Source organism: Rhinatrema bivittatum, chromosome 1 (genome assembly GCF_901001135.1).
Source record: "Rhinatrema bivittatum chromosome 1, aRhiBiv1.1, whole genome shotgun sequence".
Taxonomy (NCBI): Eukaryota; Metazoa; Chordata; class Amphibia; order Gymnophiona; family Rhinatrematidae; genus Rhinatrema; species Rhinatrema bivittatum.
This window is the reverse complement of record NC_042615.1, coordinates 408,742,813-408,769,517: the sequence shown is the minus strand read 5'-3', so window position 1 is coordinate 408,769,517 and position 26,705 is coordinate 408,742,813. Positions and strand designations below refer to the sequence as shown.

Genomic DNA, 26,705 nt, shown 5'->3' with positions numbered 1-26,705 from the left:
AATGAAAAAAAAAATGAAGTCGCCGTGGGGAGTGTGCACCGCCCAAAAAAGGACCCACTCCGAAACGGCAATCCAAAGAAAGAATGTCCAAAATAGTATCCCAATTCCACTCAGGTGATCATTCCAGCTGTTTCCTCATGTTGGGAAAGAAATTGCTCGGCATCTGACACAGTATGGAAAAGTTTCGTTTGATTATTAAAAGTTACCTTTAGCTGCGCCGGGTAAAGGATCCCATATTTTGCTCCCAATGCTTGTAATCGGGGTCTCATTGCCAAGAAGGCCTTGCGCCTCTCCGCCGTTGTTTTAGCGAGATCGGGAACGAATAATACAGAATTGCCTTGAAAGGTAAGAGGAGCTTTGGTACGTGCTGTAGTAAGGATAGCCAAAGCGTGAGGAAATCGCAAGGTTTTAAAGATAATTGGCCTGGGGAACGGAGAGTTCCGTGGAGACCTTGAGGGAACGCGATGTGCGCGTTCAATTTCAAAAGGTTGATCAAATGTTATGTGCAGCAAAGCAGGGATACTTTTTTGAAGGAATGCAATCATATCCGTACCCTCAGTGCCTTCAGGTACCCCCAAGATACGAACGTTATTGCGACGATTTCGATTAGCTAAGTCCTCTAGGTCCTGCTGCAATTTTTCAACATCTTTCATGACGCGCGGTAGAGGCGCCGTGGCAACTAGCAGGGTGGACGTTTGGGATTCCAGATCGTCCAATTTGAGCTGAAAAGATCCCATTTGGGTAGTTTCCACTTGCAGATCCGATCGAATGGCCGCCGTCGCATCGGTATTCAGTTGTATCATGTCCTTCAGTTGCTTAAGTTCGGCTAATACCAATTCTGCCGACGCCATTGCTTTCGTAGTTGGGGCCTTGTCGGGTGTTGGCGGGTCCTGTTTGGCCCTTTTTGTTCCAGTTCCAGCCGCAAAAGCTGCTTCAATTTTGCCCGTTTTGGACGCAGCCATCTCTGGGGAGAAAATAGCTTCGAAAATGCAAGACGAAATCCTTAAAAAAGAGGCTCTGTATAGCGAAAGATTAGGAGGCTTATCGGAGCGGAGAGTTCAGGCAGCCATCTTGTCTCAGCGCTAGAGCGCCCCTCGTTGATTATACTTTTTAACTTTTTATTTGTTCAAAAATTTTAAAGTTTTATCAGGCAATTTAAATTCCAACAAGAAAATATTCCTCAAGGAAAACATATCAAACATAGGAAAAATGTAAAGAAGAAAATAGAAGACAGCCTTTCTGAACATCAAGCCCACAAGAACACCTGGAGGACGAAAATATAATAAATCCTAAGCAAAATAGAATAATATTCAAGCTGCTTATGAGAAAAAACAACCACTCAACCCTCAACTGATGTTGAAACCACAATGGTAGCATCTTCTGATAGTCTCTCAATAAGTACCTGCAGTTGCAGTGGGAAAAAAAACAAAAAACTCCTTCATTGCAAATTATAAATTCCACAGGAAATATTAGAAAATAAAACTTGCCCCCATCTCAATTAAATGTAATTTGTAAAAAAGAAAAGATGTTATGTCTCTTTTGAGTTTGCACAAATCAGTATAAACCTTCAACATAGCACCTTAAAACAGTATGGGGCAGATTTTCAAAGTCTGCTTGCGTAAATCTACGCCTGCCTGGAGACAGGCGCAACTTATAAAATAAAGGTGTGGGGGGGTTTGCTGTTTTTCTGAAGATTCTAGCATACCAGTTAAATATAACAAAACCATGGGTAAATTATTTTCTCCTCCATTATCAACTTTCTTTTTATCAAAAGGTAAATAGTAAACGTAATACAGATGAAAAATCCTCTAATGGGTATTTTAGACCTTAAAAAAATGTTTTCAATATTTCAAGTTGTGAAACAGTAGTAACGTTCATAAAATTAATATAGCACAAATAATGTTCGAAAAAAATCCCATTCTTTTATATGAGGCTCAGTTTCCTAGCACCTAGACAGATGGATTCAGGACCAGTGGGTTATGCAGCTATACCAGCAGATGGAGTCGGAGCAAACTGTTATCACAGTATTTCTCACAGGAGAAGCAGGATGGTAGTCCTCACATATGGGTGACATCACAGGATGGAGCCCTGTATGGAAAACGTTTCTGTCAAAGTATCTGTAAAGCTTTGACTGACACTGGCACACTGAGTGCACTGAGTATACTCAGCCTGCAATTATCCCTGTGAACCACAGGTGTCTCCCTCAGTCTTCTTTTTTCCGCTCTGCAGTAAGCATAGCGGTTATGGAAAGTCTATACCCCTTGGATCCAGTAGCGAGAGAGCGTTTACATTTTCCGAAGGTGGATGCACTTGTTTGTGCAGTCTCCAAATGAACAATTATTCCTATAGAGGGAGGAGCGGCATTGAAGGATGCTCATGATAGGAGGATTGAGACCACCCATAAACAAGATTTGAAGCAGTGGCAATGACATTGTAGATAGCTTCTTGTTTTTCCCTGGTGGCTCTTGCTTACTTCTCTCTCAGTAGGTCGATGACTCGGAAGTGAATTCCAGGACATTTATGGAGCCAGCAACTGCCTTTTTGGCCAATGCGACCTCTAAGGCTAACCTTACTAAATTGCCCTTTGAAGGCTCGCTCTTATTTGGAAGCGGAGAAACTGGTCAGTAAGTGGGGTGAATCCCCAGTTCCTCGGTTGCCTGAGAATAAAAAGCAGATGCTTGCTCCTTTACCATGAGAGGTTGTGCTCGGGGATTTTATTTATTTATTTATTTATTTTAGATTTTTATATACCGGCATTCGAGACAGCAGTCACATCATGCTGGTTCACATAAAACAGGGGTGCAAAGTAAACATAACAATAACAATGGTGCTGAAAAGGCAGTTACATATAACAAGGTGATAAGAACTTGGCTTAGAGGAAGAGAAAGGACAGGTTATTAATTTACACAAGTAAACGATAGGAGATAAGGTCGACCATAGTGTAGATGGAGATTAGGGGTGGCTTGGAAGTATTAGATCAATTGACGTCTGGGAAGGCTTGTATGAATATCCAGGTCTTTAGTCTTTTTTTGAAGGTTGAGATGCATGGTTCTATTCTGAGATTTGAGGGTATGGAGTTCCATAACGGTGGGATGGCTGTAGAGAAAGCTCGGTCTCTTAGTGTGCTGTGTCTGGTAGATTTGGGCGGTGGTACCTGTAGCGAACCCTTGTATGCATCTTTTGTCGGTCTTGACGAATTGTGTAGTCGGAGAGGGATCTGTAGGTCAATGGGACCCAGTTGGTGGATGTTTTTGTATGTGGTGAGAATGGCCTTGTATATTATTCTAAAGTGTATCGGTAGCCAATGGAGGTTCTTTAGAATGGGGGTTATGTGGTCCCTTCTCCTGGTATTTGTCAGAATTCGTGCAGCTGCATTTTGCACCATCTGAAGCGGTTTGGTGTATGAAGCGGGAAGGCCAAGTAGGATGGTGTTACAATAGTCTAATTTTGAAAAAATGATTGCTTGCAGAATGGTTCTGAAATCTTGGGCATGGAAAAGAGGTCTAATTCTTTTCAGAACTTGTAGTTGATAGAAACAGTCTTTGGTGGTTTTGTTAATAGTGGCTTTGAAATTCAGGCGATTATCAACTAGGACTCCTAGGTCTCTCACTTGTGTGATTGTTGGCGTGGCTTGCTGTGCAGAGGTAATGGAGTTGTTCTCTGAGGCGATGAGCAGTAGTTCAGTTTTGCCGGAATTTAATACCAGGTTTAGGCTGGTGAGGAGGAGTTTAATTTTTTGAAGGCATGTATCCCAGTAAGCCAGAGTTTTTGCGAAGGAATCCTTAATGGGTATCAGGACCTGGATATCGTCCGCATAAAGGAAGTGTTTGAGGTTGAGGTCTGTGAGTAGTTGGCATAATGGTATAAGGTAAATGTTAAATAAAGTAGGAGACAGGGAGGACCCTTGTGGGACTCCTACTGACGACGGGTGTAGGGAGGATTCTTTGTTCTGGATCTTGACCTTGTATCCTCTCTTGCTGAGAAAGGATATGAACCAAGATAGTGCTGTGCCTGAGATGCCTATGGAGGTTAACTGGTTAATGAGTAGGGAATGATTGACGGTGTCAAAGGCTGAAGAAAGGTCCAGTAGGATCAATAAGAAGGCTTGACCTTTATCGAGGCCCAGGATGAGGTAATCTGTTAAGGAGATGAGGAGGGACTCCGTGCTTAGTGTTTTGCGGAATCCGTATTGTGATGGGGATAGGTTATTTTCTTCAATGTAGTTTGAGAGTCGGGTGTTCACCAATTTCTCCATAATCTTGGCTATGAAGGGGAGGTTGGCGTTCGGTCTGTAGTTGTTTGGGTAATTAGGATCTAGATTAGGTTTCTTGAGTAGTGGTTTGAGAGAGGCCAATTTTAGGTCATCTGGGTAAGATCCTTGTGTTATTGAGCAATTTATGATGTCTGACAGGGATTTGGCGATGGAGTCAGGAATTGATAGAAGCAATTTCGAGGGGATGTGATCCGAAGGGTGAGAAGATGGTTTCATTTTCCGTAGTATACCTTGGATCTCAATGGAAGAGGTGAGTTCTAGTTCTTCTAAGCAGGTATTTTTGAAGGCGGTCTGAGGTGGTGTTGAAGTAGATGTGATGTTATGGGGCAGCTGAGTTAGTAGTTTGCTTATTTTGTTGTTGAAAAATAGCGCTAGTTCTTCCGCTTTAGATTTGGCTTGGTTGAGAGCGATTTCTGATGGGTTTATTTGTGTGAGGTTAGAGACGTAGCTAAAGAGGGCTTTAGCGTCGAAGATTAGATGGTGGATCTTGGATGCGTAGTAGTTCCTCTTGGATCTTAATGTATTGTATTGGATCTTGGGATCCAAGAGTTTTCAACCTTACAGAGGAGCAACCTTTCAGAGGATTCATTCTTTCAGTAGGTTTTAGTCCTTTCTTCCCAGACAGCCCAGATGATGTACAGGCTCAGGCAGTGGAACCTCCCAAGCCTCCCAATGAAGGTTTCCTGACCCACTCCCAGGAACAGGAGATAGGGGGACACCTCTCTTTTATCAGAAGTGGGTCCAGAACACATCGAATCAGTGGGTCCTGGAGATGATATGAGAAGAATAAGTGCTGGAGTTTTCACAGTGTTCCTCAGAACATGTTCATGGTGTCTCCCTGCTGAAGAAGCATGTAGTGGAGTCTACACTGTCAAGGCTTCTCAGTCTGAGAGCTGTGATTCCAGTACCCACATCTCAAGAAAATATGGGGCAACATTTCATTTATTTCATTGTGCCCAAGAAGGAGGGCTCCTTTCATCTAATCCTGGATCTCAAAGAAGTCAAATGTCATTTGTGGGTGACTAATTTTTGCATGGAAATTTTGTACTCAGTGATAATGGCTGTGCAGTCAGGAGAATTCCTGACCTCCTTCGATCTGTCCAAGGTGTACCTCCATATTCCCATCCTATTGGAGCACCAACTTTTCTGTATTTCATGGTGTTGAGGGTGCCATTTTTAGTTTCAAGCTTGCAGTTTGGTCTGGTCACCATGCCCAGAATGTTTTCCAAGGTAATGCTGGTGGTGGCTGCCGAGTTGAGAAAGAATAGGATTCTAGTACATCTGTATTTGGATGACTGGCTGATTTGAGACATGTCTCTGGAAGAGAGCGGACTGGTGACCAGCAGGTTGATTTCCCTGTTGCAAGAGTTCGGTTGGGTGGTGAACTAGTCAAGAGCAGTCTTCAGCCATCTCTCGTTGGAGTATCAGCGTGTTCGGTTCAACACGAGGCAGGGCAAGTTTTCTTGCCAGAAGTTTGTATTCAGAAATCGATAGTGCTGGTGTGTTTCTTGGTGAACGCTATATGCCCAACAGTGTGGTCCTATCTACAGGTCCTTGGCGGCAACCCTGCAAGCGGTGCCATGGGTAAGGGCGCACATGTGTCCTCTTCAGTGCTCCTTGCTCTCTCGTTGGAACCTGCAATCTCAGGACTATTCGATTTGGCTCCACCTGCCGATGGAAGTCTGCTCTTACTTCTAGTGATGGTTGTAAGTGGAACATCTGAGAAAAGGAGTTTCGCCAGGGAGCTCACTGTCAGGAATTATCAGCGCAAGGGTGCTAGAACTCAGAGGTGTCTCTCTGGAACATCAATAGGCTGGAAGCCTGGGCAGTCCAATTGGCGTACTTGCAGTTCAGCGGCAGACTGTAGAGTTGAGCGATCTGAGTAATGTCGGACAACGCAATGGCTTACATCAATCAGCAGGGAGGAACCAAGATCCAGCAAGTGTCGCAGGAAATAGACCAACTTAAGGAATGGGCAAAAGTGCATCTTCAGGAGATTTTGGCCTCGCACATTGGACCAAGGAGAATGGGTATTGTCGGATAAGGCATTTCATTTGATAGTGGATCATTGGGGCCTTCCATTCCTAGACCTGCTGGCAACTTCTTTCAATGCAAAGATTCCTAGATTCTTCAGCCACAGGAAAGATCCAAAGTCATTGGGTATTAATGCTTTCATGCAGGTTTGGCCAGATGACAAGCTGCAGTATGTCGTTCTTCTGTGGCCCATGTTTGGGCAGAATAGTTTGAGGATTGAAGGCCACAGGGTCATGGTGCTTTTGGTGGCACCGGATTGGCCCAGGAGACCATGGTATACAGATCTGTGAAGACTTCTGGTAGAATCCTCCCTTTGTCTTCCGGCACACAGGAATTTGTTGCAGCCAGGACCTGTTCTTCACAAAGATCCAAATCGGTTTTGTCATGCTATGTCTCTTGAGAGGGCTCGCTTGCTACATGCCTGAAAATTCTCGACTTCCTTAACCTATGTATGGGTTTGGTGAATGTTTGAGGCTTGGTGTGAGAATCGAGGGGTATTTCCTCATTCCTCAAGGATCCCATTCATTTTGGAATTTTTGCAGGATGGATTGAATAACGGGGTTGGCCCTTAATTCTTTGAACATACAGGTAGTGGCTCTTACCTGTTTCAGGGGTCAGGTGAATAGTGAATCCTTGTTGTCTCATCCTGTTGTGGCCCATTTCTTGAGGGGAGTGAAACATCTTCATCCTCCCTTGCAGTTATTGGTACCCTTGTGGAATCTTAATCTGGTATTGGATATTTTGGTGGGTCCTATGTTTCCACCAATGGACTTCTTTTCCTTGTGCTTACTGACCTTGAAAATGGTGTTTTCTGGTGGTGGTGTTTCTGGTGTTTCTGCGTGTCGAATTTCAGAGCTGCAGGCCTCGTCTTGTTGAGAACCGTTCCTTCGGCGGTGACTCCAGGAGTGATTCAACTGCATACTGTTCCTTTTTTCTTGTCTAAAGTATCTCAGATTTTACTTGAATCAGTCCATTTCCTTGCCATCTCTAGATAAGGAAAGAGATGCAGAGGAACATCACCTATTACATCTCTTGGATGTCAAGAGACATGTCCTGAGGTATCTGGAGGTTTCTAAACCTTTCCAAAAGATTAATTATCTTTTTGTCTTTCATGTTGGAGGTAAACAGGGTGAGCCAGCTTCGTGGGCTACAATAGCTCCCTGGATTAAGGAGGTAGTCAGAGCCATGTATGTGACTACAGAAAAGCCATTGCCTACTCAGATTAGGACTCATTCCCCTAGGACTCAGGCAATTTCATGGGTGGAGGCTTGATTGTTGTCTCCTGTCAACATTTGCCGAGCTGTGACATGGTCCTCCTTACACACCTTTCCAGATATTATCTTCTGGATGAACAGGCCGGGAGGATGCAGCCTTGCATATGTGGTTTTGACTGGACTGCGGGCAGCCTTCCACCCTATTCGGGAGTAGCTTGGGTACATCCCTCTGGTCCTGAATCCATCTGTCTAGGTGCTAGCAAATGAGAAATTACTACTTACCTGATAATTTCCTTTTCCTTAATCAAGACAGATGGATTCAGCTTCCCGCCCTTGGCTTCTGTATGATTATGTTATAGTCCTGTTATGTGGCTACATGTTCCAGGGGTTACTGGTAAGGGTTACTCAAGTCCCTAGACCAGTGGTCCCCAAACCTGTCCTGGAGGGCCACCAGCCAGTCGGGTTTTTGGGATATCCACAATGAATATGCATGAGAGAAAATTTGCATGTTATGGAGGCAGTACATGCAAATTTTCTCTCATGCATATTCATTGAGGATATCCCAAAACCCGACTGGCTGGTGGCCCTCCAGGACAGGTTGGGGACCATTGCCCTAGACTATTGTTAATTTATTTAATGTCTGACCTTAGTGTTTCAGTTGGCTGAGTATTGAAATGGTTATCTGTTTTTAACAAAGTTTGCTAATCTGTCTACAGCTGCTTTTTTTAAATTTATATTTTATTCATTTTCAGTAAATTTACAAAGATATACTTTGAAACAGTAACAAATTTCTTTACATACATCCATTTTTCTATAAGTAATTATTAATTCAAATTATTTAGACCACAATCTTTGTGAATTTTGGGGGGGTAGGGGGGGATTATTTAGGAGAACTCACTTAGTAATAGGAGAACTCACTTAGCAATAGGAAAACATCAGTCAAAAAAGACATAGTAAAGGCTTAACAGGCTCAATCTTTACCCCAAATATATGTTTAGACCTGCATTTATTCCCCTTGGCCCTCTATTGGAGAAGAGATTAAATATGCCCTCTTTCTAGAGGCTATAAATACTCTCAGCTGTTCCGGGGCAAAAAATATATAAACATCTTTATTGTAGGTGACCACACACTTGCATGGATATCTTAGAAGCAACTTAGCCCTTATTGTATTTAATTCTTGTCTCATAGAGAGAAAGGCTTTCCTCCTTTCCCGAATTACCTTTGACAGGTCTGGGAAGACCTGAACTTGTTGGCCCATGAAATTCTCTCTCATATGTTGAAAGTAATGCTTCATTAACAAACTTTCATCAGCTTCTATAACCAAAGAAATAAGTAGGGTCTCCCTTTCATATATTTCTATTGAGGATTCCAAGATATCCGTTAGGTTATTCAAGTCTGTGGCTGATTCCCCTCTGTAACTCTGTTATAAGGGAGAAAATAGACTTTATTAATAGATGGTAAATGTTCAGATGAAATTTTTAGAGTCTCCATAATGTACTTCCTCAAGGTAACTCGAGATTACTCCCTATAACTTTAGGGAAGTTTAAAATTCTTAAGTGTAGTCTCTTAGTCTATTTTCTATAGCCTCCATTTTTTTTATTCATTACTTTGCTTATCCTGGATTAAAGTTGGCAAAATCTTTTGCGTCAACTTCCACTTCTTCTTGTATCACAATTATCTTGTTGTTTTTCTTTTATCAAACCATCGTGTTCATGAGTTACTTTGGTCCCAGTTTTCCCTACAGCGAGTTTAACTGCTTTGTAAACCCATGAAAAGCGAGGTCATACGAAGCTACTAACTCCCAAAGGGAGTCAAGAGTAACCAAGTCCAGCTTGGGGCGGCCTTTGACTGCGGTTCCTCCCTGCAAGCCCACCATTTCTTCCTCTGCTGTGAGCCCCCTGTGATCTTCCATACAAGGTAACTCACCTCTCTCTCCGATATCAGGCAGGAGTGGGGCCGCGGCTCCCAGCGATTCCAGGTCTTCCCCTGTATCTGCACTCTCCGGGCCTCTCCCTGCAGATTCCATTCCCCCTGGACCTTCGGCAGGGCACTTTGGTTCCGCTTCCAACACCATGGATACTGCTGGAGGTAATAGTCCTGGTGCAACCGGCTGTCACAAGTCCGGAGGACACAAAGATGTTTCCCCAGAGGCATTCGTCGCTCCCAACCACGAATCCTCAGCGAGGGTATTGGCTTCCCCTATCGGGTAAATTGCGGCAAGTTCGGGGATTGTACATTTCCCTGGTAGGGTCGGGGGTATGGAGGGATATACCCTCATGCATCCTTAACTCTTAGGGGGCATTCTTTAAGAAAATTTCAGTTTCAGAGGAAAATCCACGAGCAATTCCGACCTGCCGGCGTTAGCCTGCTGCCATCTTGAACTTATGAACATAAGAAATTGCCATGCTGGGTTAGACCAAGGGTCCATCAAGCCCAGCATCCTGTTTCCAACAGAGGCCAAACCAGGCGACAAGAACCTGGCAATTACCCAAACACTAAGAAGATCCCATGCTACTGATGCCAGTAATAGCAGTGGTTATTCCCTAAGTAAACTTGATTAATAGCTGTTAATGCACTTCTCCTCCAAGAACTTATCAAACCTTTTTGAACCCAGCTACACTAACTGCACTAACCACATCCTCTGGCAACAAATTCCAGAGCTTATTGTGCGTTGAGTGAAAAACGAATTTTCTCCGATTGCTAAACTTATGGAATGCCCCCTAGTCCTTCTATTAATCCAAAGTTGTAAATAACTGATTCACATCTACTCGTTCAAGACCTCTCCTAATCTTAAAGACCTCTATCATATCCCCCCCTCAGCCGCGTCTCTTCTTCAAGCTGAACAGCCCTAACCTCTTCAGCCTTTCCTCATAGGGGAGCTGTTCCATCCCCTTTATCATTTTGGTTGCCCTTCTCTGTACCTTCTCCATCGCAAGTATATCTTTTTTGAGATGTGGCGACCAGAATTGTACACAGTTCTTAAGGTGCAGTCTCACCATGGAGCGAATATAGCAGGCATTATGAAATTTTTGTTTTATTAACATTCCCTTCCTAATAATTCCTAACATTCTGTTTGCTTTTTTGACTGCCTGCAGCACACTGGCTGACGGTTTTAAAGTATTATCCACTATGATGCCTAGATCTTTTTCCTGAGTGGTAGCTCCTAATATGGAATCTAACATCGTGTAACTACAGCAAAGGTATTTTTCCCTATATGCAACACCTTGCACTTGTCCACATTAAATTTAATCTGGTATTTGGATGCCCAATCTTCCATTCTTGCAAGGTCCTCCTGCGATGTATCACAGTCCGCTTGTGATTTAACTACTCTGAATAATTTTGTATCATCTACAAATTTGATAACCTCGCTCGTCATATTCCTTTCTAGATCATTTCCTGTCTTTTAACCAGTTTGTAATCCACGAAAGGACATCACCTCCTATCCCATGACTTTTTAGTTTTCGTAGAAGCCTCTCATGAGGGACTTTGTCAAACTCCTTCTGAAAATCCAAATACACTACATCTACCGGTTCACCTATATCCACATGTTTATTAACCCCTTCAAAAAAATGAAGCTGATTTGTTAGGCAAGACTTCCCTTGGGTAAATCCATGTTGACTGTGTCCCATTAAATCATGTCTTTCTATATGCTCTACAATTTTGATCTTGAGAATAGTTTCCACTATTTTTCCTAGCACTGAAGTCAGGCTCACTGGTCTATAGTTACCCGGATCGCCCCGGAGCCTTTTTTAAATATTGGGGTTACATTGGCCACCCTCCAGTCTTCAGGTACAATGGATGATTTTAATGTTAGGTCACAAATTTTAACTAATAGATCAGAAATTTCATTTTTTAGTTCCTTCAGTACCCTAGGATGCATACCATCCGGTCCAGGTGATTTTCTACTCTTTAGTTTGTCAATCTGACCTACTACATCTTCCAGGTTCACAGTGATTTCGTTCAGTTCGTCCGACTCATCACCCCTGAAAACCATCTCCGGAACTGGTATCTCCCCACCATCCTCATTAGTAAACACGGAAGCAAAGAATTCATTTAGTCTTTCTCATTGGCCTTATCTTCCTTAAGAGCCCCTTTAACCCCTCAGTCTTCTAATGGTCCGACCGACTCCCTCACAGGTTTCTTGCTTCGGATATATTTAAAAAACGTTTTTTATTATGAGTTTTTGCCTCTATGGCCAACTTCATTTCAAATTCTTTCTTCGCCTGTCTAATCAATATTTTCACTTAGCTTGACAATGCTTATGTTTTATCTATTTTCTTCAGATGGATCCTTCCAATTTTTGAAGGATGTTTTTTTGGCTAAAATAGCCTCTTTCACCTCACCTTTTAACCATGACGGTAATCGTTTTGCCTTCCTTCCACCTTTCTTAATGTGTGGAATACATATGGACTGCGCCTCTAGGATTGTATTTTTAAACAATGTCCATGCCTGTTGAACACTTTTAACCTTTGCAGCTGCACCTTTCAGTTTTTTTCTAACTATTTTCCTCATTTTATCAAAGTTTCCCTTTTGACAGTTTAGTGTTAGAGCTGCAGATTTACTTATTTTCCCCCTTCCAGTTATTAGTTTAAATTTGATCATGTTATGATCACTGTTGCCAATTGGCCCCACCACCGTTACCTCTCTCACCAAATACTGAGTTCCACTAAGAATAGCTCCCTCTCTTGTTGGTTCCTGAACCAATTGCTCCATGAAGCATTCATTTATTGCATCCAGGAACTTTATGTCTCTAGCAAGTCAATATTGGGGTAATTGAAATCTCCCATTATTATTGCACCGCCAAATTGGTTAGCTTCCCTGATTTCTCTTAGCATTTCATCATCTGTCTGACCATTTTGTCCAGGTGGACGGTAGTATACTCCTATCACTATACTCTTACCCAACACACATGGGATTTCTACCCATATAGATTCTACTGAGCATTTAGTCTCTTGTATGATCTGTATTCTGTTGGACTCCAAACCCTCCCGGACATAAAGTGCCACACTCCCACCAAGTTTATCCTCCCTATCATTGTGATATAATTTGTACCCTGATATAGCACTGCCCCATTGGTTATCCTCCTTCCACCACGACTCTATGATGCCAATAATGTGAATCTCATCATTTGTTGCTATACACTCTGACTCTCCCATCTTACTTCTTAGACTTCTGGCATTGGCATACAGACATTTCAATGTGTGTTTTTTGGTTGTATTAACAACCTGCTTTTCATTTATTAGGGATAATTCGGAAATCATTAGCTTTGGTGATTTTTTACATATAGGCACATGGACTATGTTTGCTTTTAATGGAATCTCTCTGTTGGGATGCCCAACTCTCCTGTTTCATTAGTATCCTTCAAGGATACATTTCTCCGAACAGATACTCCGGATATATCTATTGTGAAGCCTAAGTCCCTTTGGAATCCTCCGGGACCAATGGATTCTCATGTAAAAACCTTTTTGCAGTTAGTATTGAATGATATACGGGACTTTGAACAAAATAAACAGTGGATTAATCAAAACATTACAAATGAGCAAAGGCAAGCACTTAAAAGTCTAAGTGAGATGGAATAAGTTGTGATCAAGCCAGCCGATAAAGGCGGGCCATAGTGGTGTTAGACCGCAACAAATATAAAGGAGCCATGCTTAAACATAGAAACATAGAAATAACTGAAAAAAAGGACCAAACTATCCACCCATTCTGCCCAGCAAGCTTTTGTGCAGGATACCCCATGCTTATCATTCTTCAGAAACTCCTGAATCAGCCCACTGTGAAACAGTAAAGACCATCTCTGATCTGTACTCTTAGCAAGAGTACAGTATCAAGTACTCACTTGCTACTGTTGCTAGCAAGTTGCTAAGAGTACAGTACTCTTAGCAAGAGTACTGTACTCTTAACAACTTTATCAGTCTTTCAGGGATGCAGAAAGACCTTGTGCCCATTCCAGTATCTCCTAACCCTCTTTTTGCAATATCAGCTGCTCACAGGGCAATTCATACACCTAAGCTGCAACCCACAAAAAGGTGGGGATAAAGCAAGGGGAGGAGCCCAAAAATGCAAAACCCCTAATAACCGCTGAAAAATGGAAAAATATTAGGGGCTGGCAGAGCCTGGCCACAACTAGATCATTAAAATAAGAGCTCTAGAATGATAACATTATATAATTATCTTTGTGCAGTAGAAATTGAAACTTTTTTTTTTTGGCCTGTTTTAGGTAATTCTGTATTCTGAAGGTTTTGAATCCAGTAAAGTTCTTGCAAGAAAGATGACTCAAATGTATAAACTTTGTAGTGAGCAACTCTCCCAACAAGATCACTATGACTTTGGTATGCGAGCAGTCAAATCTGTGTTAGTCATGGCTGGGTAAGAAAATATACTTGTTCTTATATGAAATTATTATAAATAATTAATTTAAAACTAGATTTTCTTTTAACCTTAATAATCATCGATCAGGTACATTTCCTGTTAGTTAAATCTCTATGTAAATGTTATAATTAATTACTTCACTATAGAATCCAATATGTGTTATCTTTGCAATAAGAATATGAGGTGAATACTGAGAAGCCAGCTCTAAATGTAACTTAGCCAGATAGCACTTGTCTGGCTAAGTTACAAGGATATTCAGCGGCAAGTCTATACTGCTGAATATCTGCCTAGAATGCTGGATAGTGTTATCCAGCTAAGTATAGACATGCTCAGTGGGAAGTCTAGACTCAGCTGGGTAACTTATCCAGGTAAGTAGTGCCGACCTGATCCATCCATTGCCCACCCACTTTTTATCCGGCTAACTAGATAGCCAGATAACTGACTTATCCAGCTATCTAGTAGCCGCTGAAGCTGAGCAGATATTCAGTGGCTGCAATATAGCCAGATAAGTCCTATTTATCCGGCTATCTGTCGACAGAATATCAGGCCCCATGTATATTATGTAAACATTAGCTAGTCTCAGTTGAATGTATGTCAAGAAGCTATCTTTTGTTTAACTGATATTTTGGGGTTATTATTATTACTTTAGGTCTCTGAAAAGAGAGAATCCAGATTTAAATGAGGAAGTGGTGTTGATAAGAGCTTTGCGAGACTCAAATCTACCTAAATTTCTTGCAGATGATGCTGATCTCTTCAGGTATAGTAATATATTCTTCTATAGCTAGGTATTTCTGTTATGTGTATAAACAAGCTGAAATCTGATATACAGAATTCCTTTCTCTGCTGTCTGGACTTTTTCACCTGGATTTTAAAAGGCCTGTACGCAAAAATCCTGGGGTTTACATGTATGGCTGGGCCTTGCGCATGCCTGGTCGAATTTTCAAAGAGGCTCGGCAACACGCAAAAAACCTGATAAACGCACAAATGCCGGGCCTCTTCAAAGGGGTGGCCAGGGGCGGGGCGGGACAGAGGCCGGCCAAGACAGCGGCTGTTGCTGCACGGAGTTTACATAAATTCACCCCTCCTTGCACGCGCCACCTTCACATGTGTGCATGGATTATAAAATCTGCACAACATGTACATGTGGCCACCTGATTTTATAACATGTGCGCACCAGCGTGTGCATCTTATGAAATTGGCGCATCCATGTGCATGCACCAGGAACTGCACGCACATGGACGCATGCGTGCAAGTTATAAAATATATCTCTTTGCATGTAGTGATTCCAAGACCACATAGATAGAGCTAGAGAACTCAGGAAGCTTGATAGATGAGCTACGGTGAGCAGTTAGGCTTGACTCTAGAAGTCAAAACACAAGCTGGCAAAGGAATAACACTAAGTTATAATAAAAATATAAAACTAAGTCTATTCTGAACAGTTTGTGGATTTGATTTAGTTATTCTTTTTTTATGGTCTTTCCTATCTCAGGCCGATACAGTAAGGGCGCGTAAGAAAAAGTGTGGCAGTGCCGGGCGCCCGCTCGTTTGCCACGCGCACAGTTCGGATCACATACCGCTCGATACAGTATTTAAATGGCATGCAAATGCAAGCCGCGTCCAAAGCGCGTCCATGAAGCGTCCATGAAGCGCAATCCATTTTACTGTATAGAGCGCTATACAGCGTTTATACAGTATCCTGGGTGCGCTGGTACCTGTCATTTCAAATGTCATTTGAAATGACAGGTACCAGGAAGTGGATGTTCTCCTACGCTCGGGCATCGGGGATTGCCAGTCCTCTCTCTCCCCCCCTCCCGAAGCAAGGCGCAGGGCGAAAATCGACTCAACATGTTATTAAAGCAAATAGAAATTGTAACAAAAGTAAACTTACTGCATGCTTCCAGCAGCCCCAGTCCTCTCTCTCCTCCTCCCAAGGCACCCACCGCGGCTCCCCTGCCTCCCGGGGGCAGCCAGCGGTGAAAGCGGCTTCCAGCAGCCCCGCCGACGAAGGTGAATGAACGCACATCCAATTTGGGCGCTCAAGCAGCGAAGGCACATGAGCACACGCCGTGACCTCCGACGTCCATCCGGGCACTCAGGTCACGGCGTGCGCTCATGCGCCTTCGCTACTTGAACGCCCAAATTGGACGTGCTTTCATGCACCTTCGCCGGCGGGGCTGCTGGAAGCCACTTTCGCCGCCGACTGCCCCCAGGAGGCAGGGGAGCTGCGGTAGGCGCCTCGGGAGGCGGGGAGAGAGGACTAGGGTGCTGGAAGCATGCAATAAGTTTACTTTTGTTACAATTTCTATTTGCTTTAATAACATGTCGAGTCGATTTTCGCCCTGTGCCTTGCTTCGGGAGGGGGGGGGAGAGAGGACTGGCAATCCCCGATGCCCGAGCGTAGGAGAACCAGGCCACACCATGTTACTCGCTTGCTCCAACCCACCCACTTATTTGACCGGAGCCTGCCTATTGCTGTCACATCCCTCTAACACCAGGGTCAGGGTAGGCGGTAAATTAGCGGGTTAAAGACGCGGAAAAACAGTTGGTTAAAAAGGCGATAATCGGGCCACACGTTACTGTATGGGAGGGAATAGCTAATCTGATCATTTACATATCATATACATGCCGCAGGCGGAAAGGGATACGCGTCGATTTAAAGAAGCGGTAAAGATTGGTAAAAACGCATAGTGAATCGCGGGTTAGACTTACGCGGCCAAATTGTGGGTAGAAAGCGGGTTAGAAACAGGGTAACCGCGGCTGCGCTTTACTGTATCGGCTAGTCTTGCATCTGTATTCTCACTTCTTCCCTTTTCCAGTTTTCTCATTTTCCTGTCTTTCATTTCATCAGCCTTCTTTTTTATCCCTGTTCTAGGGATGTACAGAGTCAAAAATTTTGTTTCAGTTTATTTATTCATTTTGTAGATTGTAATCAGTTATTTGGTTCATTTCAAAAGAAAAATATAGTTTATTTGTTGTATTTGTTTCCCATTAAAGCCAATGGGGGAAGCAATGCAGCCTATTATGGGCTCCCAAATTAGAGTTTGCAAATAATTTCTAATGAAACTTCTGAATAAATATCATCTGAAGTATGAAGGGAACTCCAATGCACCGACTGTGCCAATATGGCACCAAAAGGGCATGAATAGCCCAAGGTCCTGTAATGGGACAAAATAGTTATCAGCAGTGGTAGAAAGTCTCCCAAGGCACTATGAGAGGAAGCAAAGCAGCACAAAGGGTTGCCAGAGCACACCAAGGTTCTAAAATAGGGGCAAAGTGCATAAACAACAGTGACATGAACTCCCCAAAGTAGCATAAGAGGAGCAAAGTGGCATCAATTGTGGCATAAACAGTTTTAAGGCACCATAAAGGAGAATAAAGCACCAAAAATGGCAGGAAAAATCCAAGGCTGTAATAGAGGGTCAAAACAGTGGAAAGAGTAGCATGAAGACCCCGAAGCACCATCAGAGGCACAAAGCAACCACTCACAGTGTCAATTATACCCCAAGGCTCCAAGCAAGAGACAAGGGGCACCAGCCATGATGGTACAAAGCCCAAGCCCGGGAGATGCCAGGGAAACCCTTGGAGGAAGCTTGATGCTGTTTCCGTATGGTATCATTAGGGTAAGGGAATGGTGGTTCAGGCTTGTACTTGGTATTCCCTTTTGCTGTGGTATAATCTCAACACTATCAGTATTATCTGCCTCCTCTACCTCCACACTGGAGGTGCCAAATTATGTTCAGTAACTTGCTGTTCAGGACACAATTCTCAATCTAAATCAGTTTTTACAAATATTACCTCCATTACCTGAGCAGCCCTGGTTTTGATCCTACACTTTTTCTTCCCCTGCCTTTTCCTATTGTATAATCTGTTGAAGACTAAATACTGGTTGAGACCAATAGTATGACTTATAAGGGAAATGAGTTTGAAGAAAAAGTCCAAGAATTCATTAAACCATTTAAGGTAACCGGGCAAGATCTGTTTAAAGTATTGGATTACCAGGAAAAGACCAAGCATTGGCAAGTCCCGTAAGGGAAGAGATTGGAAGGAACCGTCAAGAAAGCTGGAACAAAGGAGGGTGTTGCTGTCCCGGTCTAGGGACAGCAACCGGGTCCTAGCGACCGGGTCCTTACCTTTGTTCTTCCCCGGGAGGCCCGTGCCGGGTCGCGGTGTGAATGTCGGGCCTGCCGGGCCGTGTCTCAGGAGGGAGACGCCGCCGAGGTCCGATCTTAGCTCCACCCCTCCGGGAGCATGCGCGCGCAGTGAGAAGGGAGCTGCTAACGGTTCAGCACCTGCAGGCAGAGGACAACCCACTGGATGACGTCAGACGCCGGCAAGATACTTAAGCCGGCATCTGCCTGCTTAGAATTACTTAGCGACAAAGTTCCATTTCAGAGAGTGTAGTTGCCATCCTGCAGTTCCAGCTCCTGTGACTCCTGCTCCGGTGACTCCAGTTCCTGACTCTTCAGCTTCTGTGACTCCTGCCTTGCTGATCCTGATCTAGTCCACGGTATCTGTTTCAAATTCCCTAGCTTGATTCTCTGGCTCTTGACCTCAGCTTCTCATCCGGTTCTCCTGTCTGCAGCTTGCTTCAACTTCTGGATTGTCTTCTCATCGCTTTGCACCACCGTCGCCTAAGTCCAGTGGTCCAGGTCCTCCCGGGCTCCTCCTGGGGGATCTTGGATTTCCAGGGTGAAGACTTCCTCTTCACTACTCTCGCCTAAGTCCCAGCGGTCCAGGTGCTCTCGGGCTCCTCCCGGGTGTACCACGGAGTTCCAGGGTGAAGCTTCTACACGGTACTCAGTCAGCTAACCGCCAACCCGGTCTCTCTTCAGCGGAGTCCAACTTCTCTTCCAACTCTTCTCCGCAAGTCCGGCCCAAGGGTCCACATTCCTGGTCACAACAATTTGCTAAGCCATGGACTCGGCGGACCTTTCTGGTCTTCAGGCCATTCCCAGAATGGCTCAACGGCTACAACAGCAACAGCATTGCCTGGATGTACTAGCTGCCACCGTGGAACGTTTGTCAAACCGCCTGAATGCCACGCCTGCCGACCCTCCTCTGGTACAACCTCCTGCTCCGGTGGTGAGTGTCAGTGCTCCAACTCAGCTACCTGCTCCCTCTCGTTATTCTGGGGACGTGAGAGGGTGTCGGGGTTTTTTGAACCAATTTTACATTAGGTTCTCTCTTCTACCCAGCCAGTTTCCTACAGATGCCGTAAAAGTGGCCTATATCCTGTCGCTTCTGGATGGGAAGGCTCTGAATTGGGCGTCTCCCATGTGGGAACGTAATGATCATCTTCTAAATAATCTGCAGCAGTTTACAGTCAGCTTCAAGCAGGCCTTGTACGAACCTGCATACTTGTCCACCGCAACTTCGGAGTTACTGCAGTTACGTCAAGGTTCCTGTTCTTTGGCAGATTATGCAATTGCGTTTCGTACCCTCGCTCTGGAGGTAGATTGGCGGGATGATTGTCTGCAAATAATTTTCCTAGAGGGGCTGTCAGCACGCATCAAAGATGAGCTGGCCACCAGGGACATCCCTGATGACTTCAATGCAGTAATAGACTTGGCTGGAAGAATTGACCGTCTCGTCTTCAGCAGAGGTCAAAGGAAGTACACCCACCTCGTCGGACTGTATCATTGGCACCTGAGTTCAACCAACCATTGACCTCTTCTGGTGGCTCAAGAAACCACCCTCTTCAGAGACAACAGCAGAGGAATCCATGCAGTTAGGGCGAACACCGCTGATGCCGGAGGAGGAGGAGACGCCGTCGAGCATTGGGCTTGTGCTTGTACTGTGGCAGCAAGGGCCACTTTCTAGCCCAGTGTAAGGATCAGCCGGAAAGCGCCAGAGCCTAGGCTGTACAGAGGAGATACTCCTAGGCTGCATAAACTCTGCTCCTCAATGTACCATTCCTGTTATGTAGAAATATCCTGGAGGGACTTTCGAGACTCTCGCTTTCATTTAATCAGGGGCTGGGGGGAATTTCATTTTGTCTGATCTGGTGCAGCAGATTCAGATTCCCATTCTTCCACGTACCCCCCGCTGCAGATCACGTCTATCCGAGGAACCGTGCTCCCAGGAAGTATCTCTGCTCGCACAGCTCCTCTCACGCTTCAAACCAGAGTTCTACATTCAGAGATCTCCTTTTTTATTCTGGAGAAGGCAGTCCATCCAGTAGTGCTAGGATTACCATGGTTACAGCAGCATTTTCCTGTCATCCATTGGGACACTTTACAAATTGCACAATGGAGTACCTTTTGTTTCAACCACTGTCTCCAGATTCCACGTGCCCCAGGCATGCCTTTATTTTATACCTCTGTATTGCTCTCTGCGCCTTACGCAGATTTTGCAGAAGTATTTTCCAAGAAGAAGGCGGAGATATTACCACAGCATCGCCCTTTTGATTGTGCCATAGAACTTCTACCAGGAACCACACCACCTCGAGGAAGGGTTTACCCTTTATCCTTGCCTGAAACACGAGCTATGTCACAATATATCTCTGAGAATCTAGCTAAAGGGTTCATCAGACCCTCTAAATCGCCCGCCAGAGCGGATTTTTTCTTTGTAGGGAAAAAGGATGGCTCCCTAAGACCATGTATCTATTACAGAGGCTTGAACGCCATCACTAAGAGGGATCGTTATCCTCTTCCGCTAATTCCTGAACTTTTGGATAGACTACAAGGTGCCAAAATTTTTACTAAGCTCGACTTAAGTGGCGCTTATAATCTAGTCTGCATCAGACCTGGAGATGAATAGAAGACTGCCTTCAATACTAGGGACGGGCATTATGAGTATTTAGTAATGCCGTTTGGACTATGCAACACCCCAGCAGTCTTCCAGCATCTGATAAACGAGGTGCTTCGCGAAATATTACAAGCTTCTGTCATAGTCTATTTGGATGAGGTACTACTTTACTCTCGAGATCTAGAAGCACGTGAGACAAGTGCTACAAATTCTTCAGGACAATTTTTAAAATATATCCAAAGCAAGAAACCTGTGAGGGAGTCGGTTGGACCATTAGATGACAGAGGGGTTAAAGGGGCTGCTAACGGTTCAGCACCTGCAGGCAGAGGGCAACCCACTGGATGACGTCAGACGCCGGCAAGATACTTAAGACGGCGTCTGCCTCCTCAGAATTGCTTAGCAACGAAGTTCCTTTTCAGAGAGTGTAGTTGCTAGGGATGTGCAGAGGGACGCCATACGTTGAATTCATGATTCGGATTCGTCGGGGAACAGATACGTTGCATTCGGCCGTATGGTGTCCCGATGAGTTAATACGGCGATTTCTATTCGTGTGCCAGCTAAAATTAAAATTATCTACAACTCCCCACCCTCCTGACCCCCCCAAGACTTACCAAAACTCCCTGGTGGTCCAGCGGGGGTCCGGGAGCCATCCCCTGCACGCACACCCTCTGTGCCGGTTTCATCATGGCACCGATAGCCTTTGTCACAGGGGCTACCGGTGCCATTGGTCAGCCCCTGTCACATGGCCATCGGCGCCATCTTGTGCTCCTACCATGTGACAGGGGCTGACCAATGGCACCGGTAGCCCCTGCGACAAAGGCTATCGACGCCATGATGAAACCGGCACCGAGGGTGTGCATGCAGGGGATGGTTCCCGGACCCCCCGCTGGACCACCATGGAGTTTTGGTAAGTCTTGGGGGGGTTGAGGAGGGTGGGGGAGTTTGTTTAAATTTTTATTTAGGTGGCCGTATAATTCGGAGAAGATTCGTGTATTCGTGGGGAATCGCAATACGTTTCGCTTCCCCACGAATACTACGAATAGTGCAATATATGTTGAGGATCGCCAATACGGCGAAAACGAATGCACACCCCTAGTAGTTGCCATCCTGCAGTTCCAGCTCCTGTGATTCCTGCTTCTGTGACTCCTGCTCCGGTGACTCCAGTTCCTGAATCTTCAGCTTCTGTGACTTCTGCCTTGCTGATCCTGATTTAGTCCACGGTATATGTTTCAAATTCCCTAGTTTGATTCTCTTTCTCTTGACCTTAGCTTCTCGTCCGGTTCTCCTGTCTGCCGCTTGCTTCGACTTCTGGATCATCTTCTCATCGCTTCGCATCACCGTCGCCTAAGTCCCAGCGGTCCATGTCCTCCCGGGCTCCTCCTGGGGGGATCTTGGACTTCCAGGGTGAAGACTTCCTCTTCACTACTCTCGCCTAAGTCCCAGCGGTCCGGGGTGCTCACGGGCTCCTCCCGGGTGTACCACGGACTTCCAGGGTGAAGCTTCTACACGGTACTCAGTCAGCTAGCCGCCAGTCCGGTCTTCTCTTCAGCGGAGTCCAACTTCTCTTCCAACTCTTCTCCGCAAGGCCGACCCAAGGATCCACATTTCTGGTCACAACAGGAGGAACCATTTAAAGATACCAAGAATAGATTGGAGCAGCAGTAATGCTGGCATTTAAAATTACAAACAATAGGTTTAAAGCAAAACAGCAAGAAGAATGGTATCAGGCCTTAAGGTATATAGCAAGACTGAGGTAGGAAGAAGAATGACATCAAAAGCCCAAAACACCAAAGCAGTAGCAGGAGTGGCATGAAGGGCTTAGAGGTCCATGAGTGGTTCAGCAAGAGAGTAAAGCATCAGATTTCCATGGTAAGACCAAAAGCTGCCAAGTGCCGAAAGGCTCAGTGGTCAGTTAAAGCAGAGGAGGTCTTCTGTGTTGTGAAAAAGGCGCTATGCTCTGAACCAGACCTGATAAGTCCAGACTTCACCAAACTCTTCATTGTGCAGACCAATTCCGCAGAAGGAGCCTTGAGAGCATTCTAGCCCAAAAGAAGGCTGGCTAAGAACATCTGGTGGCATACATTAGCCAGAAGTTGATGCCATGATAGAAGCATTACTAAACAGTCAAGAAGGAGGCCTTGGCAGTTATGTGGGCTTTAGAGACCTTGAGGTACTACCTGCTGGGACAGCAGTTGAGTCCAATGCAAAGGTGTCCAATGCAAAGGTGATGAGATGGTTCCTGGCCTTACAGCCCTTCATCTAAAATATACAAGATAGGACAGTAAAGATAAAGACCAATGTGGATTTCCTGTCCAGTGTGTGTACCTAGTACAGGCAGGCACTCACCGAATAAATAAGAGTGAGCGGAGGGAGAGAAAGTGTACAAGAAATGCCCTCAAACCACCTTAAGGGACTGGCCACAGCTATCTAGTCCAGTCCAATCAGCCCTGCAAACAATTCTGGGTGAAGGGAGCTCCTCTCACCATACTATAAGGAGTTAGGGACCAGAAGGATTAGACAGTACCCGGGGAGCAGGCAGGAACCCAGTTTATGCAAAGACCTGCTATGTTTTTTGTCTGAGTGGTACTTGAACTATAAGGTGAGCTGCATTTGATCTGTCTTGTTTTCTCACTGTAAATAAATTTGCACCTAAAGAAACAGCCAGAGGTGTGCTTCCTTATTCCTCTTGACTGTTTCCTAAGCCACGACTGGCCATATTGCCACAGTCCTTTTATCTGTACCTTGGGATTTCTTCTACCACATTTTTTCTGCTTTGTTCCCCCTTCATGGTGTCTTAGGGTGCAATTCCAATTTTGGTGCCACTTTGCCTCTTATGATGACATCAAGTGTTCATGTAACCATTGCTAGCATCCTCTTTTTGCACCTTAGAGTGTTCTTCCTCCTTTGCTGCTTTGCTTCTCTCACAGTTGTAGAATTGGAATTGGAGATTCCTAGACTATGCTGGAAACTTGTACCCCTTTGCCCTTTGTGGAGCTTAGGCTAGAATTTATGCCCACATTTGTTGCCACTTTGCCACAGTCTAATTACCTTGCAGTTTCCTTGCCCCTTCTGATGATTTCTTCTCACAAGTTTCATTAGAAATTGATATGAAAATCACTGTTCTGGAGCCTAGAACAGATTGCAATGCTTTCTCCCTTGTCTTTTAATGGCAAACAAATAAACTAATGAAATGAATAAATTTTTTTTTTTTTATATTGAAACTAATGAAATAAATTTGGGTAGAATGAAATGATTGAACAAACCAAAACAATTTTTTTCTTCTGAATTTCCCTTTCTGCTACACCACTCCAGAAGCCCACCCAGAGTGTTGTGTTCTGCGGCCGCGGACGTCCGCGACCGCGGCCCCCTACCTGACCACGACGGCGACCCGCCGCGGCAGCATCAGGGGAAACGTCTGTAGCCCGATGCCCATCGGTCCCAGGCATGTGGACGCCGGGCTGGGAGCCGTCCCTGCTCCTCCCTCGCGGGCGGGCAGCCTTTCCTCCGTGGCTGAAATCCAAGATGGCCGCCGCTATTTTAGGTGCGGAGCCACACCTCCTTCCTAGATTTAAAGGGGCCTCGCCCCTTTAATTAACCACAGCTGTTTCCTGTCAGCCAGAGCAGAGGAAGTATATAAGGAGACTTCCTCTGCTCATTCCTTGACTTGGCAACTTCCGTGGTTGGTCAGGTCTGCTTGCTTCAGCGAGTCTTCTTGTGCTTCAGATCCTTGCTTCCTGGTTCCTGTCTCATTTCATTGATTCCTTGGTTCCTGACTTCGGATTGGCAAGCGGTGATTCCTGGTGTGTGACTTCGGGCTGGCAAGCAGTGATACCTTGGTGTGTGACCTCGGACTGGTAAACAACGACCCTCTGGCACTTGACCTTGGACTTCTTCTGGACCATTGTCTCCAAGGGTCCACCTAAGTCCCAGTGGCCCGGGTCCCTACGGGCTCCTCCCGGGGGGACCGCGGGCTTCCAGGGGTGAAGCCCCAGTTGGCCCTTGCACCGACCTCACGACTCCTTGACCTCTCAAAGGTCCACCTAAGTCCCAGCAGCCCGGGTCCCTATGGGCTCCTCCCGGGGGGACCGCCGGCTTCCAGTGGCGAAGACACAGTTGGCTTCTTCGACATCACGACTCTTCCTCTGCCTCCATGGTCACTTCAGTCTCCAGTGCCGAGGGTCAGCTGGTCGCATCTTCTGTTCCTCCTTGCCACCCGATGGGAGAACCTGAGGATCCACCTCTAAGGTACACCATCCTCCCGTCGGTCCCAAGGGTTCACAAGCCTGAGCATAACAGATCGCCAAGTCCATGAACCCGGCGGAGGCATCTGCCCGCCAGGCCATTTCCGGGAATGGGCCCAGCATTTGATGGACCAGCAAAAGACCCTGGATGCCCTTGTCTCTGAAGTGGAGGACCTGAACCAACGCTTTGAGGCGTTAGGGCCCATGAACCCCACTCTGCCGTCCCCGCCTGGGGCTTCCGGGGGCCGCTCAATAATCCACCTGCCAACACCGCCACGTTTCTCTGGGGAACCCCGGGCCTGCAGGGGTTTCATTAACCAGTGCAATATGCACTTTCGCCTGCAGTCGGCCCTTTTTTCCCGACGACGCTACCAAAACCACCTCATTCTCTCTCTCCTCGAAGGGAAGGCCCCAGAGTGGGCTTCCCCCCTGTGGGAACTGGATGACCCCATTCTGAGCAATTTGAGGGAGTTCTGGGAGCTCTTCCAGATGAGCTTCGGTGATCCCACACAGGAGGTTTCCACCAGGCCCAAACTGCTTCAATTACGCCAAGGTTCAAAGACATTGGCTGAATTTGCCATTGATTTCCGGACCCTTTCTTCGAAGCTCGGCTGGGCCCCGACTGCCTATGAACCATCTTCCTTCAGAGGCTTAGCCCCAGAATCAAGGACGAGCTCGAGGGCCGGGAACTACCTAGGTCCTTGAACGCCCTTATCGACCTGGCAGGGCGTATAGATAGGCGCCATCAAGAACGCCGCCAAGAGGCCCAAAACACCACAAAAGCCTCAAACCCCTTCAAGATGCCCTCGACGCTCGCCTTCTCCCAAGGGTGGATTGGGAGTCTCCTGAACACCGGCCGAAGAGCCCATGGAATTGGGCCGTGGGAGACTTTCCACACAAGAACGCCGGCAGCGAATAAAGGAAGGACTCTGTTTTTACTGTGGCGCAGCAAGCCATCAAATAGCCGCATGCCTGGCGCGACCGGGAAACTCCCGGGCCTAGGACCTAAAGGATGTCTCTTCCTGGGCCTAACCTCACCTGCACCTCCACTAACTCTACCATTGGCGCTAACATCTGCGGACTTGTTCCACAAGTTAGCTCTGGTAGACTTTGGTGCCAGCGGCAATTTCATTATGAAGAGTCTGGTGGAGCATTTGAAGATTCCACAGGTCCGTGTTCCAGCTCCGTTGGTCATCTCATCGATCCAAGGTAATCTCCTCCCGGGACGTGTGACACACATCACTGAACCCGTCCAGTTGAGGGTTGGACTCCTTCATCGTGAGCGGATACCCTTCCATATCTTGGAGCATTCCATACATCCTGTCATCCTGGGCCTCCCATGGCTCCAGGAACACAATCCCCAGTTCGACTGGAAAACCTTGCAACTATCCCACTTGGGGCCGAATTGTCACGACAATTGCCTCCATTCGGTGATTCCAGTCTCATGCTCCTCCGCCCTCACCAGCCTTCAGGGCCTGCCAGCCTCCTATGCCTTGTATGCGGATGTCTTCTCCAAGCAAAAGGCCGAGATACTTCTGCCTCATCGGCCATTCGACTGTGCCATCAACCTCCTCCCTGGCACTGAGCCTCCTCGGGGGCGCACCTATGCCCTTTCGCTTGCGGAGACGCAAGCCATGACTCAGTACATCAAAGAGAATCTGGAGAGGGGCTTCATTTGTAAGTCAACATCCCCAGCGGGGGCTGGGTTCTTCTTCATTGGGAAGAATGATGGAATCCTTTGCCCTTGCATCGACCACTGGGGCCTGAATGCAATAACGGTCAAGGACCGGTACCCCTTGCCCCTCATCTTCGAGCTCTTTGTTC

At 45.9% G+C, this 26,705-nt stretch overlaps 1 protein-coding gene across 1 annotated transcript in view; it reads left to right on the top strand.

The window, feature by feature from the left end:
* DNAH6 (dynein axonemal heavy chain 6) overlaps window positions 1-26,705 on the top strand; it is a 3,261,518-nt gene that overhangs the window by 1,262,622 nt on the left and 1,972,191 nt on the right. The window contains 2 exon segments of the mRNA XM_029602297.1: window positions 13,742-13,890; window positions 14,543-14,650. Coding sequence (XP_029458157.1) covers window positions 13,742-13,890; window positions 14,543-14,650 — 257 coding nt within the window.